The sequence below is a fragment of the Uloborus diversus genome, chromosome 1, assembly GCF_026930045.1.
Source record: "Uloborus diversus isolate 005 chromosome 1, Udiv.v.3.1, whole genome shotgun sequence".
Taxonomy (NCBI): domain Eukaryota; kingdom Metazoa; phylum Arthropoda; class Arachnida; order Araneae; family Uloboridae; genus Uloborus; species Uloborus diversus.
The window spans coordinates 32,457,573-32,474,250 of NC_072731.1; the positions used below are offsets into that span (position 1 = coordinate 32,457,573).

The following is a 16,678-nucleotide window of genomic DNA, read 5'->3' on the forward strand; positions in this document are numbered from 1 at the left end:
CCATAAAAGTTTAAAGCACTCATAGCCCTGCAATCATGGAGTATTTTTTTTAAATGTAAGCTTTATGATTCTTGAAAATATACTTTGAATATGAAAATTGCAAAACTAAGCCTCATGTGATCTGCTTCTCTTTGCGATTAAGCATTTAAGACATTTCTAGGAAAACTTTCAATACAGTAGATCTGTCTGGTGTGTGATAGATTCATATCGGTTGAGAAGCGATATAACGCTATGAAGAAGATTACAAACACAAAAATAATTTTAAACTAAAGAAAGATGAAGCACAGCTTCATCTATCCTTCAGTGAGACTATTAGCATCCCTGGTTCAATTCAAAGTGTATCATTACGCCTATTTAGTTCTAAGGAGACTGCCTTAAGTGCTGAGCTAAGTGCTTCCCCCCCCCCCCATCCAAATGTTTGTGTAAATAATATTATTATTCAATGGATAAAAAGATCAATTGTGTAGAAGGTGATAAAGGAATTGTGTCATTAAAAATCAGAATTATGGTTAATTAACAAATTATCTTCCCGGATTTAGCCCAGCAGGCAGCTAATTTGCCTTTTGGTGCTTCCTTGAGTTTAAATGAATGGTTCTCTCAAGGTTCTCTTTTAATCCTAACTGGTCCTCTATAGTCCTCTTTTTGATTGAAATGGTCCTCTTTTACCCATTTCTAAAGCTAAAATATGTTGGGAGCCCTGCATATGTAACGTTGTACGTATGACCTGCAGTTTTGATGATGTTGATGGCATACGAAATTTTCATTGGAAGTTGCAATTACTTATATTAGATATGGAAATGTGCAAGGACCATGGGATTTTGAGAAATATTCCTGACTGACCTGCTGCGGATCCAATAAGAATAATATGGTAAATCAAATTAGTCCGTATTGATTTTACTTGAGGTCCAGTTCCATTGCATACTCAGGATTTAAAGTTTAGTCAACAGTGCAGCATAGCTAGTAACAAAGCCAATAAGATGCTTGGGTTTATCAATAGATCTATTTCAAACAAATCTAAAGAAGTTCTTCTGCCCTTATATAGAAGTTTGGTAAGACCTCATTTGGAGTATGCTGTTCAGTTTTGGTCTCCTTATCTTAAGAAAGACATTAATGTATTGGAAAGGGTTCGAAGGCGAGCTACAAGGCTAATAAATGGACTTTCTCATTTAGACTACGATTCCAGGCTTAGAATGCTAAAAATGTACAGTCTTGAGCAAAGAAGAGACTGAGGGGACATGATTCAGTTGTTTAAATTTATTAAAATGAAAGATGTTACGGGGCTACAGTTTAGCACTGAAAACAGGACAAGGGGTCATTGTTTTAAGATATTTAAATCTCAGGCTAATGGATATCAGGAAAAATTATTATTTTAACAGGTTAGTGGAATCTTGCAACAGTTTACTGGAAGAGGTGGTAATGAGCAAGGGAGTAGATAGTTTTAAGAGCGCCATTGATCTTCACTGGGGATTGTAAATTGACTAGGACCAGCCTAAATGGGCACAGAGCCTGTTGCTGGTCGTCACATTTGTATTTGTATACATAAGACAAATTGAAGTTTCGTAACGAAATTGTTCAAATACCACCTTTAATTTTGATAGAATAAATATGGGCTCTTAGAATTATTCTTAAGATATAGAGATCATACAGAGTCCCTAAAAGGACTTTAAACAGGCTCAAAGTATATCTGCAGGTGTTCATCAAGGGAACAGAGGAATAGTTTAGTAAGAGTCACCAGCAAATGCAAAGATAGCACTTCTCTTAACGTTGTTTAATCTTTTAGTTTGTTTAGAATCCAGGGCTTCTATACACAAACAATGGCTCATGAACATCCGTAATATAATATGCTGCAAACCTTTTGAAGACGCTATCCAAATGGCTCTTTTTTTTTTCTTATGAAATGTACAGAGTCTTTCTGAAAAGAGCCATTCAAAATAGTTTAAACCTGGAGTGATCAGTTTTTCGACCTCTAAGAAAAATTGCTGCAACTAAGCTTGAAAAAAAAACTACAAACACATCCTCAGTCTGCCTGTTAATTTTGGTTAAATTTATTAAACTTTTTTCAGTTCTGCAAGGGTATGCCGATAAACATTAATTTGCCTTCTGGCATCATAGGCAAGTCGCTGATGGGTTACTAATTTCATTGCTTGATTGGAAATATACTCATTCCGTAGGTTGCAATCATGTATTAATCTTGTCCGGAACATGTAAACATGCAAAGTAAACCCTCTCTCTTTATAATATTAGTATAGATAAAAAAGACCTCAAAGGGTGGCCCGAAATACATGTAAAATTACAGCTTTTAGAATCACGGATTAATATCATCTATCTGCACTACCTGAATTCAAAAATTAATTTACTCGAAGTGAATCCCAGTTATTATTCATTTGAATAAATTTTGAAGCATTGACATTCTGCCAGTCTAAATGTTTTGTGATGTCCAAGGCTAATAGAATGCTATATACCTTATCCTTTGCAGCCTCACACACATGTATAGGTTATGGCGGTTCTCATGCCATCATGGTTATTTTTTTTCACTTGTTTCTGTTCCTGAGCATTCAATCCATAGGGAATCTTCTACTAATTTATCAATGCAAGTGCGAGATAATCAGCGCTTGTGCTTACGTATATAACAATAGACCAGTACAAAACATAAACTGGTGGCGAAAACAAACTATTGATTTAAAAAATTAGTATAAATACATATATGCATTATTTATAGCTATGTCACTCAGTAAGAATGCACATTTCATACAGTGAAAGAAATTTTTAAATAGCTGCAATGATTCCGGAACGAAGCAATAATTTCAGTCCGATTCCGCATCGAAAACTTGTGCTGCCATCTGATTATAGAACAACCAGTTAACTTCTAATTTATTATAGTTGACTGTAAAATTACCGAAAAATAATGACTGGAATTTTGCTGAAACTATTTTTCTAGTTTAAAAGTAGTCAATTAAGGAAGAAAGCTTTTATCTTTTTTTTCAGCTAAGAGAGGAGACATTACATTAGTTTTGTTATCTGGTGATAGAACAACATGTTAACTTCTATTTTATTATAGTTGATTGCAAAATTGATGAAAAAAATATTGACTGAAATGTTTTGTTATAATTATTTTTCGAATGCGAAAATGATCAATTAGGAAAGAAAGCTCTGAATTTTTTTGCAGCGAAAAAAGGAGGACTTCTGTTAAAATCTAAAAAATTTGCTAGCTGTTTAAGTTCGTTCGAGATTTTTATAAAGCATTACAAAATTAATGTTCAACATTTAGGATATTTATAAAACAAGAATATTAATGTATGTATGTGTGCATATATGTGTGTATGTTAATTATACACAGGGCCTGATTATTGCTGAATAGGCCATGGCCTATGGCCCCTGTTCTTTAGGCCCAAATGGCCCAAGAAAATAAAGCTTGTAATCCAAATGTTGTTGCTATTCAGTGCGAAGGGGGGGGGGGAGATTACCAAAATTTAAAAGTATTCTTGCACAATGAACAATTTTAGAAATAAATCATTAGAATCAAAACAATTACATTTTAGATTGTTTGTAGCTATAAAAAATATCAAACATTGTAAAATGATCGACAAAAATTCATAACACAAAAAGAATTTATTTCATGATAATTTAAAATTTTCTCACAACATTAATTAAAAAATAATATTAATAACACTACAAGGAAAATGCAGCGGAAATATAAAAACAAATAAGGTTTACTAAAGAGCATAGCTTTTAATAATGTAAAAATCATAAAAAAATATCAAGTTTGAAATTTTTTCCTGAAAGTAAAAAGGAAAATTAGTAAATATGTTTAAAGTGATAAATTTGCAAAACCTCCCAAACCCGTGTTTTGAAGTCGCGGAGAACTCTTTCTTTTTAATACAGAAAAGATGTCAGCAGAGACAATCGACTACGGTGGAGTTTTTAAATCAGCAAGCTCACATCTTTTTTTGAAAGGAAAAAGGGGTTCCTTGTAACCTCAAAACACATTTTAGCAAAGATTTGTCTTTTATATATATATATATATATATATATATATATATATATATATATATATATATATATATATATTCTTTTTTTTTTTGCTAGGATCATTAATAATATTGAGAAACAATTTATGCACACTTTCCTTTATTTATTTTTAGCTGTGCATTGCAGTTTCACCCACGTTAATAAGACAACATTGTATTGAAAAACTATTTTAAGTATGTCACGCTATGATATAAAATTACACACCCTCGTCCATCGATGTTTTCCGATAAATAAGAAAACCGAAAAAAAATTTCAATTAAAAATAATTGAAAACCCTTGATTTAAAACTTTATATAATATTATGGTTACTTTAATAAAACAACGCTAAAATTCTTTCGCCTACAGCCATATTCGAACCTGAGGTGGTTGCATCACTGGCCAAGCACCTAACCGACTGAGCTATGAACGCATATTATTTAAAGTCAGGTGATGCAATAAATAATGCATTATAAAATATTATTGATTTAATTTCAATTTATTGCTGCTCCACTCCTATTAGTCATTGGGTGATGTTATATAACCTATAGCCTTCCTCAATAAATTAGACTTCAACACAAAAATAATTTTTCAATTTGAACTAGTACTTCCTGAGATTAGCATGTTCAAACTAACAAACTCTACAGCTTTATATTATTAGTGTGATGATATTTACATTTCTAAAAGCTTTTTCAGTAAAACTTATTTATTCATTTATACTTCTCTGTGTATGTTAATAATATTAATTTTCAATAGCGTAATGAGAAAATTTTCAATTCTCATGAAAGAAATTCTTGTGTTATGGATTTTTGTTATTCATTTTACAATGTTTGATATTTTCCATTGCAGTGTTATTGTTTTAACTTTAGCTTATGAACAGTCTAAAGTGTAATTGTTTCCCTTTTCATGATATATTTCTATAATTGCACTTGTTAACAAATTGCCAGATGGCAGCCCTTGCAACGCGTAAAGAGACTGAAAATAACGGTTCGTGTTCTGGAGATTGCCTCGAACATATAAACAACAAAAATCCACCTTCTTGCTTTATAATATTAGCATAGATAATGTAATTTGTTGCAGGAGCAGTTATAACTGTGGCTGTTGCAATAATTTCATGAAAAAATTATGTTTTATAAATAGGTCTTATTTCTAATTGAAAGAAATATTTTTTAATCATACTGCCTCATAATTTTTTAAAAGGTTACTTTTGGTACATAGTTAAATAGCATGCTGCAAACTTGGGCCGAGGCAGCCTGATCAGTACAGTACTGAGTTCATGGTTAAATGGTCACGAGTTCGATACTGACAACGTACGAAGATCTAACATGTTAGCTAATTTGATTAGTGCACGTTCAACCAATTGTGGTCAAAGTCTTCCAAGGCTTTATCTGAAATCAATATCTCTGGGGATAGTGGGCTTGCTGTTTAGCTTAGCCCCTGGTCATAATTTTAAAAAAAAGGCTATTTTTAGTGCCCTTTAAAAACTAGCAAAACTACCTTTGTGGTAGGTATACAGAGGACCAGTGGCAGATTTTTAGCTTTGAGTGCCGGTAAATGCATATTTGGGGAACCCATCGCAGAACTGTATAAAACAATTATCTTGTGTATTTTTGATTCCCTATAGGGCCCTTATGGTCATGCGGAACCTTTGCAATTTGCGACATGATAAATCCGACGTTGCGGTGAAGTATGATGTGGACATCGCGAAACTTTCCTCTCTGTATTTCATATGAGCAATCGATATTTACGTGTTACTGAATTTACCAAAATTTGGTTTTAATGTGACATTTGAAATTTACAATTTATATCAGGCATGGTTGGCGCAATTTGCTGTATTGGAGGAATTTCCTGTATCAGCTCAAGTAAGTTGAATAAGTGTCTTGACCACTATTCTAATAATGCACATTGCACAGGGGCACTGAATCATGAAAGAGAATACCAGTCATGCTGTACGAGAAAAGCATTACAAGTCCTTCTCTTGAGCAATAAACGGCAATACCAAATGCGAATTCAAAAATGTTTCAGTTGAGTCCTCCTTGTATTTTAGATTTTATTTGAATTTTATATTATTTTCCAAGATATAAGTAGTATTGCTTAGCGAGAAAATTATTCTGTTGTGTCATCCCTTTGAAATTATTCGTGGCAAAAATTTATTTACACTTCTTCCATTGAAATGTGTGCAAATCCTTGTGTACTGACAGTCAGCAGTCGCGCTAAAAGCGAAAATCATTCGATTGGGTCAATCTCTGAAGAGATTAGTGCCAAAACTAACCAACTCCCGCTCACATGGAGATGCACATGAGTATCAATTTTCTTTTAATTCCATACATTACATTTTTAGTAAGATAAGTTAAGTTTTAAGTAAGATAAGTTTTAAGTTAGCACCCTCAAGAAAGACAAATACATGCTGAATACAAACAGAAGGATAGATAGCTTCTAAAAATGACTAAGACAGGTTCAGTTCACCTTAAAACGTGTTGATCTGTAAAAATACAAAATTCTCAAGTAATCAATAGTTTCTTCTATGCAAGATAAAGTAATCGAATGATGATCATTTTTCATCTTCATCATTTCACTCCCAGATTGTTAACAATTTGTCTTTTAGTCGTAAACAAAAATGGGGTTCCTTGAAGTAAAAGTAAATTACTAAGGGTTCTGTGACCTAAAAAGTTTGGAAACCGCTGCTCTACAGGATGGCATTGTGGTTTGGATAGAAAAATATACAATCACTAGTGAAAATACCCGGCGTTGCCTGGGCCAGTAATAATTAAGAGAAAAAATCGTTACTTGCTTTTGTTTTCTGTTTTAAGTGAAAGAATTTAAAACACATCTTTTTGACGTGATTAAAAATCGAGTTTCTTCCTTACCCATAAAACTAAAATAGCAATAAGTATAAAGAACAACATAGTATTGATTTAGAAACGAAAGCACTATATTTAAGCATATACAAATTTCCAAAACATGAAATTAATCTTCTCATGTTTAAAAAGATTAATCTGTTGATATTTTTTTTTAACATGGAGTCTAAAACCTTCTCTGTATGGCTAAGAAGTACGAAGTGATTTAAAAAAGTAGCTGCGCTCGTAATCCCCTTATACTTGCTTTAGCTATTTTGGGAAATTTCAATCATTGTGGGCTCTTGGTGCGATTTTACCGAATTTGCGAGAGTCGTTTTGGGGTACCTTCGATGATTCTCCCACCTTCTTTCCTTCCTTTGTAAAACGATATGATATTAATTTTCGTTACAGAGATATCGTCACCAGATTCTGAGATACTTTTGGTCACCATAAAATGGCGCTAAACAGTTTCATCCGAAATGTTTCCAAAATAAGTTGTAAAATCTGGTGATTGTTTGAAATTGTGCAAAAAGGAAAATTAATGGAAGTTTTTGTGCTGTTTATGGATTTGCCTAATTTAGTTGCTGGATTATTTAACATAGTAAAAAAAAAGTCTTTTGAAAATTCTTTGATTGGCGATATTTTGTTCACATGGTGAAAGCTGAGAAACATTATGACGTAGTCTTCAGCTTCAAAAACAGCGATGTTGAAAAAACTGCCAAATGCATCAGCTACGGAAATATTTCTGCAAAAATTTTGGCGATCTGCTGGTTGATTGGATAATGAGTAAGCGTTCAATCAGCATAAATAATAATAAAAACCATTAATTACATTAAAAATCCGTTTAAGTGGAAAATGATCAGCCAAATCATGTATTATTTGCCAATCTTGTGCAAAAATCTTACATCAAGATTTGACTTGAGAAAAGCCTTGAACAGTCACGAAAAGCAAAGATAGTCAACAATACAACAATTGCCGCTATCGACAGGGAGTTGAGATGATACCCTAAATACTGTATTGAGTTGAGGAAAACCTTCGAACATGAAACTAAAAAGCTCATAACTCGTTTTTTATTCTACTTAGAAATTTCGAACAGGTGCCATCTTCAGCAGAAAAATCAGAGCTTTCAATGGACATATAATGTAAATATGTGCAAGTATTTTTTCATCCCAATTTTAGAGAATTTATACAAAAATTGTGTTTTATTGCCCCCCTAAGGGGGTTTTGCCCCCCATAACGCGACGAACACTACCCTATGTGTTATTCTGATGCATAAGCTATATTATTGTAAAGTTTTATGAAAATCCGTTCAGTAGTTTTTGCGTGAAAGAGTAACAAACATCCATACATCCATACAGACAAACTTTCGCATATATAATAGTAGTAAGATTCTATTATGAACTGTAATGCTGGCTGCTGTTATATTAACTGCTTCATATATGTTTATACACATACTCACATTCACTTTGTCATTGTTGTTGTTTTTTTTCAATGAATTGAATGATTAAGTTTTTAATTTTTTTGTGCTAAGTAATATTTTTATTGCAAGCTTAACATTCTTATTTGAAAGATAAACTGCAAAGTGTGATTATTTTGTGAATTAATCATGTAATAAGATTACTGTGTCACTGCAATCCTAATAAATATAACTTTTTTTTTAGAAACAAGTGCTTGTTCATGTAAAGTCTGGTCTTTGCTTAGATTTACCTTCTTCAACAAGACCGGATGCACTAACTCTACAAACCTGTACAGATTCACGAAACCAAAAGTGGATGCTAGAATCTGTAAACTGGAAAGCATGAGCTTAAGTTTCAACATTTTTATACAAGTATTAATTAATACTGGATTTTTGAATAGTTTTCATCGGTAAATTTTGCATCATAAGAAAAGTTATTTCGTTAAACAACACATTGCATGATTCCTTTTTTTGAAGTTATTCAAATATCCATTGGTTATATTTATGAGTTTTAAAATTTAGTTTGAACAATGTCATTTCTAAAAAAAATTCTTTCTTATTTTTATTTTATGTTATTTATTTATTTATTTTTTAATTTCTTATTACTGTTAATGCCAACAAAATGTATTTCAAGTTTATTATTCTATGTACTGACAGTTATTTTATTTATTTTTTATTTTTATTTGTTTATTTATTTATTTTTTTGGTTCACATATGTAGAGGAAAAAACTTTTATACAGTTAAAATTAGTTTTCTCTTCTATGTAACCAATTTTTCATATTCTTTTGAATTTTTTTACCACATTTCAACCCATGAAAAAACTAATTTCTATTAATTCACAATTTTAATATTTACAAGGTTTCCCCCCCCCCCCCCCCAATTTTGTGAAAATTTTGCTTAATATTGAATGAACTAAGGGATTAGATAACTAATCTGATTATAGAATATTGAATTGTCACCAGGTATGAGGTTAAATCTACTTTTAAAAGAATCCAATCACATAAAGTTAGTGAAAATGGAATTGAAAGATTCTAATGAAATCGTTGAAAGGTTATGAGGTTAAAATGTCGTGAGAAATTTCTATTTCAAAATCGACTTTAAAAATCAAATACTATAGTTTGCAACAGATTAAAATTATACTGGAGAAGCGTTTTTACTCAAAGTTGTTGCATAATTTTGCTTTTGTTCAACAAAATCATTTGAATTTAAATTAAGCTCTCAATGATAAGAGATATTCTGGTCTTTGAGATTTGGAACAATTGCAACTATCATTTAATTCCATCAAGATCGGCAGGTCTGAAAATATTTAGTGTCCAGAATGTATTGTTGTTATGAGTTTATTATTAATCTCACACCAGCTGGACTATAATGATGTAGGTAAGTCTGTGAACAAGAGCGGTAAGTTCAGATCAAGAAACGATCTGAATCGAACTGCTTGCAGTTCCCTAGGGTTGGTGAGCGACAACCAGCAGGCAGCGATAGCTACCTAGCACAAAAAATAATAAGTAATAAATAAATAGAAATGATTTTAATCAAAGTATTTCTTAGCTTTTATTTGCAAACACAATATGAATAAAAGCATAAAAGCAATAACATGATGCTTCACAAGCATGAAATATGAGATGTACTTTTGATGACCAGTATTGTAGCATCTAAAGTCATTTTAATACTTCTTTTTATGAAAGTGCCTTAAAACTGTTCATAATTGTACTGTACCTAAAAGTGTCTCTTATACTTATTTATATAAATAAATGAAAGCCAATAGATTATTACACTTTTCACATAAACATTTTAACATATAAGTCCAAGTAAATTGTTTGCTATGAGCAGCGTTTCTTTCAGACCTTTTGTTTTGGAAGTTTGAGGGGGCGGGGCAAGGGCTTATTTAAGGGCAGGGGCGTAGCTAAGGGGGGGTTTGGGGGACAACCCCCCCCCCCCCGAAACGTTAGTCTCAAAAAAGAGAGAGAGAGAGAAAGAAGAGAAGAGAAAGAAAAAAAAAGAAGAAAAAGAAAAAATCAAAATGATTTTTTTCTGAGTAACAAAGGTCAAAAATTCACTTCGCTTCCCTCCCCCCCAATGCCATTGAAAATCTGCTCCATGTGTGACCCTCAAGCATAAAGACGCCTCCCTCTGCTGTGACAATTTTTTGATAACTGAGTGAAATTTGACACTTTGCTTTAGAAATGAGATTGATTTGTTAAATCCACGTATATGCAGCCTTCCTTTGTCATAGATTTTGCAAATTGTTAAATATGTTTAATTTTATGAGCCGCGCAGTGGGAATATTGCATACAGTCGAATCTGTATATTTCAAATTTCACATTAAAGAAAAAATCGAGATAAAAAGGTTTTGAGATACAGGGGCTTTAAGAAACTTTTTATAGAAATTTGAAATATGATGGTGAAAATTTGAAATCAATACTAAAGACAATATGGGCTCTTGATTAAAATTCCTCTTTATTAGTTTTGTTAGGTATTTATTCTATTATTACATTATTAAGTGCTTTATTGCGAGTTTAAGGAATCATTTTGATGGTAAAAGTAACTTTAAGCATATCTTTTTCAAGAAAAAGTCTTTTATTGCTTTTTAATCCCTGATTTTTTTTATTTTTTTTTTTGATTCATTATTGATCCTCTTGAGGTAGGTTAGCAATTGCTGCAAATCTAACTTGGCCAGTATTCTACAGTTTTCCTTTTTTCATCACTTGAAAAAAACTTATACTTTCTTTTCACTCCTATCGTTTCGGTTTTCTAAGGAATCACAATTTTAAGAAAGAGAGCAACCAAAGAACAGTACTAATCCAGGTAACAGAGCGAAATGGCTTTTAACTTGAATGACCTTTAAACATGAACTTGAAATGTTCATCTTACAGGTCAAACCTGTGAATGTCACCCATTTACTCTTCTTCCAAGAAAGTGCGCGAAACGACTGTCCTTTGGTTAATCTTCCTGGAAAGCTTATTTGTGGAACACATTTCTCCCTTTTTTCCACTGCCTCTTCAGCTCTTGAAGACAATTGCTCTGTTTCTGAGTTGAAGAAAACGTTTTTGTTTGCTTCTTTAAAGATCATTGGGCTTCGAAACCGAAAGTGATAGCATAACGGGAATTCAAGACAATAGAGGTTTTTGTTGGTCTGGTCTCGTGTGTGCCATAGGTCATAGTCAAAACGACCTTTGCTAACCAGAGTATCCATTTCAATCACATTGATTTTTCAGCCAGTATTTACTGCGTATTCTTTTGGAAACGTGCAGTCTGTTTAAAATAGTACATTCTAAGTGAAAATTGTATCATAATGAAGCGAGCAAAACCGATAACAAGCTTTTTTCAACCCAAAGAAAAAAATTAAAATGACGAAAAGGATTGCTCAAAAAGAGAAAGTTAACGTCGTCTGAAGAAAACGAAGAACAGTCTGCAAAGCGCATTAGTCCCATCGGGCCCTTCTGAAGGTAATTTTATTTTAATTCAAAAGAAAAACTGCATAGCATTACATGAATAAAATGTTTAAAAACGAAATGAATCTAGATTATTTCTGTTGAAGTATGAAGTGAAAAGGGGAGCGCTAGAGACCAGCGCGAGCACCGAGACCACAGGTCTATTGTACTATCCCCGCTTAGGCTACTAAAGGAGTCCAGTAACAGAAATAATAGAGATTAATTATAAGTAACAGAGATTATTTCTGTTAGCTTGGTTCGCATTAAAAAGTAGAAAATAAAGACTTCTGCTTATAATACTCGAAAATTGCTGTTGCTCTCTCAAATAGATATTTATGTAAATTCTAAAGCAGCTAATAAAATTAAAAATAAAGACTTGAATGGAGAACAGATGGTATGCATTTGAGCGAATAACTTTCTACCGCCTATATTTCTTCCCTAACTTTTTTTATTCAAATTTTATTAACTGCTTTAGAATTAGCATAAATGTAAATACATAAAAAGCAACATATAAATATAACGATATGAAAAGCAATTTCATTTTTTGCTTGTTATAATTCAAGAAATCTTTTTTTTAATTTTATTTCATACTTTTAGTGCAAACCAAGTTGGGTAAAAATAGTCTTTATAGTCTCACCACCAATGAGATTGAAAGTCAAACATCCAGTTTACAGGCGGAAATGGAAGTATCTATTAGCTTTCAGGGATGCCAGCTTTTGTAGATGTGTGTTAGCCTCTAACTTAAGCAGTCATACTGAAATGAATGGCACACGCTCATCAGATATGTGATGTCCGCTTGATTTGGATAGACTGGTTTTGACAAGACGTTGCTAGAAAATTTCACTTTAAATTAAATGGAGGGAAAAGAAAAAAAAGTTGAATTTTCCAGAACATAAAAAAAAAAAGAAATATTTGCTTTTGTTTTGTTTGACACAAGTTTCGGAATTGGGGCACCCCATTCCAAAGTATGTAAGATTCACCTCTCTCTTACTTTTTTAATACTAAAAAAATGTACATACATACATATATATATATATATATATAAAGTAACCCCCCCCCCCCCCCCCCCGAAAGTCGGGTCTAGCTACGCCTCTGTTTAAGGGGGCGGTTCACTTTAAGAGCTCGGAGGGGTCAAAGGCGTATTTAAGTAGTAGGACACGCACCCCCCCCCCCCCCCCCCCGCAAAGAAATAAATTCAAAACAACCGACTCTGAATAATTTTATAATTCAAATTTGTAAAGTTAGCTCTTTGTTTGGCTTGCTCGCCCCTCCTGAAATAAATCCCTGTATGCGTCCACAGGAGGGACAATATGAGTTTTAAAAAACAATCCTGCTTCATTATATTGTTCCCATAAAAATGATAGACATTTTAATTTTTTTTAAAAACATATTATAAATGGAGGTTTATTATTTTTTTTCAAAAAACTTCATTGAAATTAGTTTTAATAAAGCTGTCAGCTAAGAAAACATGGAGAATGATTTCTGGACAGCCTTGTAAATTAAATATTGGAGTTCATTCTTTTATACAACTTTTAAAGCGAACAGTACAATATTATCATGAGTGATCATTGTAAGTTTTTAAATTAAAGAAAAAAGAAATATTAAAAAACATAAACTTTCCTCAAAATAATTTGTTTTTGACTCTGATTGCAAAGATGAATGCTAAAGACAGTAAAAACTTCTGTAGGGAGATTTAAACAAGTTTACATATTAGAGGGTTCAAATTCTCGAATAATTATGAAATAAATCTGCTTCTGAAAGGGAGATCCGCATAGATTTTCAAAAAATTTCTAATTGGCTAAAAATGTTGTCGGCCTAAAAACTGTGGGATGACATAAGGGGGGGGGAGGGTTCGTAAAAGATGTCGAATTTTCAGAAATTTCTTTCAAAAAGAATGTTGATGTCACCATATTATTTGTCATATAAAAGAGAACATAGGCATTTTTATTACAGCCCGCCAAAGATAACTCACAGCCCACTATACCTTCCCCTCCATACAATGATCCTAATCCAAGAAACTTTTGATTTCCAACGAGATGTATTTTTAATACCATGAGTGCCCATAAAGTAAATGTCTTAAGGTTCTGATATGAACCTCACCAATGTATTGTGTGAGTTAATAACTAGATAGATAGTAGATAACATAGTTCCAACTATCCCATCCCTATCACAATAGCAATAATAATGGACAACAAACGAAAGAGGGCAATAAAAAGGGAAAACATATCTTTTTCCTTAATTAATTGCTCGTATTTTTTCAGAGTAAAAAATGTGCTTTTAGCAGTTTGTCGCCTGCGAAGGACTTTCCATCAGCAGCGACAAAAGCTACAGAGACCAATATCCCCCCACCCCCTGATGATACAGTTCCGAATTTTCGATAATTTCCTTTTAAAAAAAATCTTTACATATTAAAACAAGGGCAATCCAAATTGTTCTCCGGGGGGCAGTTGGCTTCCTCTCGGAGGAGGGGGGCAGTTCAGATTATACTGAGTTTTGTATTTTTCTTTCTTTTGAATCTTCTTTTCAACGCTGTATAGTCTCAAGCATTTTTAGACATATTATGTATGTATATGATTGCATGCACATATTGTGCATAATGGATTACTGGGAGTATACCCTCAGAAAAATTGATGGGAACATGACTGCTTCTTTCGCAGAAACACAGTATGAAAATACAGTTCTAAGAAAAATAGGTTATGTATCCAGGGGTCTGTCCAGGATTTTTCACAAGGTCCGTTTTTTGTGAAAAATCAATTAATTTTGTGAAAAATCAAAAAATTTCGCAAAAAAAAAAATTGTTCAAACGAAATTTTAGAATTTAGAGATGGCACAAACTGCATCAATTAAACTTAAAGTTGAGTGTTTTCCTCTTCTACCTTGAGAAAATCATTCTGGATTTTTTTTCTGATATTTCGCGGGGGGGGGGGGGCATCGCTCTTTCAAGTATCAATATTTATCTACCATTCTGCATTATGTTAAATTATACTAGATATATTTCTGTACAGTACTTAAAATAATTGTATAACAAAAATATAAATAAATAAAATAAAATTCAGAATAGGGTTCAGCATTCAACTTTTTGACCCAAGACACTCTTAAAAAGCACAGAATTTCGTTTAAAACTTATAAATTCCGTGATTTTAACAAAAATAAAAAGATATTTCAATTGTTTACCTCTTAACAAAGCGTAATAATCATTGAAAATTCGAAAAATCGGATTCCCATAGCGGATGCAAAGAGATCGCAAATCTCAAAGTGAAGGCATCAAAAGTATAAAAACGGCTTGTAAAAGAAATATTTTTGATAAAATTATTTTAAAGTTGCATTTTAGAGTCCTATGATAAACATATCATTAATATCTGTGGACACAGTTGACCCAAAAAATAAAATAAAATCAACCATCTATTTAGCATTTTAATTTTTGACTCATAACAGAAAATGGAATTTTGCTTTAAAAATTTTAAATGAGCGTTCTAACAGAAATAAAGAGACTTTTCATTTATTTGAATCCTAATAAAGCGAAGTTAGCTTGAAAAAAGAACAAAATATGATTCTCATATCGGATGTTAAAAGATTGCATTTTTCAAAATGTAGACATCTAAAGAAAAAAAAAAAACTGTAATTAAAAGAGTTTATTTAAAGTTAATCATCCTTTTCAGCATCGAAAAATCAAAACCCATATAATTTTCTCCCAAAATAACAATTAAACATCGCACCGCACCGTAAAAACGCAAATATTGACAAGCTGGCAAGATGATGAGAATATTTCTAATCAAGTCATTATAAAGGTTCAACGCCAGACGCTAAGTGGTGATAATTTTGAAGTTGGTAACACTATCTGAAGCGATCATATTTTTTCCTCACCCTTACTATCCCTTTGCAGTTCTAAGTTCATTTCGCAGATATATATTATTATTGTTTATTAAATCATGAGCGGAGAAAAGTGCTTACCAATGCCTTTTCAGAAAAGTTTACAAAAACACCGCTGCTAATTAGCTGTGATAAAACAAACAACCATTATATTTATTTGGCAGTAGCAATTATTTATCGCTTGCAGGAGCATCCCAAGAGTGCGATTTTTTTTATTTTTTTTCAAAATTAGCCGATTTTGTATAAGCTGATCCCTCTAATTTGACGTAAAAAAAGGTTCCAAAAATTATCGGTTTACACACAAAAATATGCGTTATTTTGCTTTCAGATTTGCTCTTTCAATAAACAATTTGACAGATCCGATCTTGTTTATCAGAATTTTGTGAAGGGTCCGTTTTGTTTAATCGGGATTTTGTGAAAGGTCCGTTTTGTTTGATCGGGATTTTGTGAAAGGTCCGTTTTGGTTGATCGGATTTTTGTGAAGGGTCCGTTAACGGACCCAAATATCCTCTGGCCAGACCCCTGGTATCACAAGTAACAAACATGTGTAAATTATCCAAAAAAAAAATTATTTTGCTGCTGTAAAAGAGCTGTGCACTTTGTGTAGAAATAGTCTTTGTATAATAAGTTAGCTGAGAAAGAGCTCTATCAAACACTTTAAATACTCATCACCAAGTAATGAATTCTATGCTGCTTTTATTTACTCATATAATACTGCATTTATTTTCTTCTGGACAAGTGTTTATCCACAGTAAATCATAGAAAATACCTGTGATTTGCAGCCATAATGTTTAAAATCTTTTTTCTAATAAACAATTAACCAATTGTAGGCTATATTTCTATGTGTGTCTTTTCTCTTTCCAGGGCCATAGTTACAAATTTTAATATTGAATACCATAATTGAACCATATAAGACCCGATAAATGTTTTTCTGAAAGATTAAATATATTCTGGATGAAAGGAGTTAAAATAAAATTAAGGGGTTTAAATAAAATTCCACAAACAATTAAAGCTAAAGGTTCCACTAAAGGCAGACTATGCAAAATTTACCATCCAGTTGGTTATAGTTATATCTTTGC

The 16,678-nt window shown here is 32.3% G+C and overlaps 1 protein-coding gene across 3 annotated transcripts in view; it reads left to right on the plus strand.

The window, feature by feature from the left end:
- The window catches only part of LOC129234532 (polypeptide N-acetylgalactosaminyltransferase 13-like), a 92,702-nt gene extending 82,550 nt beyond the window's left edge, over positions 1–10,152 (plus strand). For 2 of the 3 annotated variants that reach the window (XM_054868546.1, XM_054868547.1), the window contains exon 12: positions 8,504–8,883. In XM_054868546.1, coding sequence (XP_054724521.1) covers positions 8,504–8,644 — 141 coding nt within the window. In that variant the 3' untranslated portion in view covers positions 8,645–8,883. Of the gene's footprint in view, positions 1–8,503 lie in introns of all 3 variants that reach the window. The other variant, XM_054868545.1, reaches the window with a different exon arrangement.
- Positions 10,153–16,678: the final 6,526 nt, after the last annotated feature.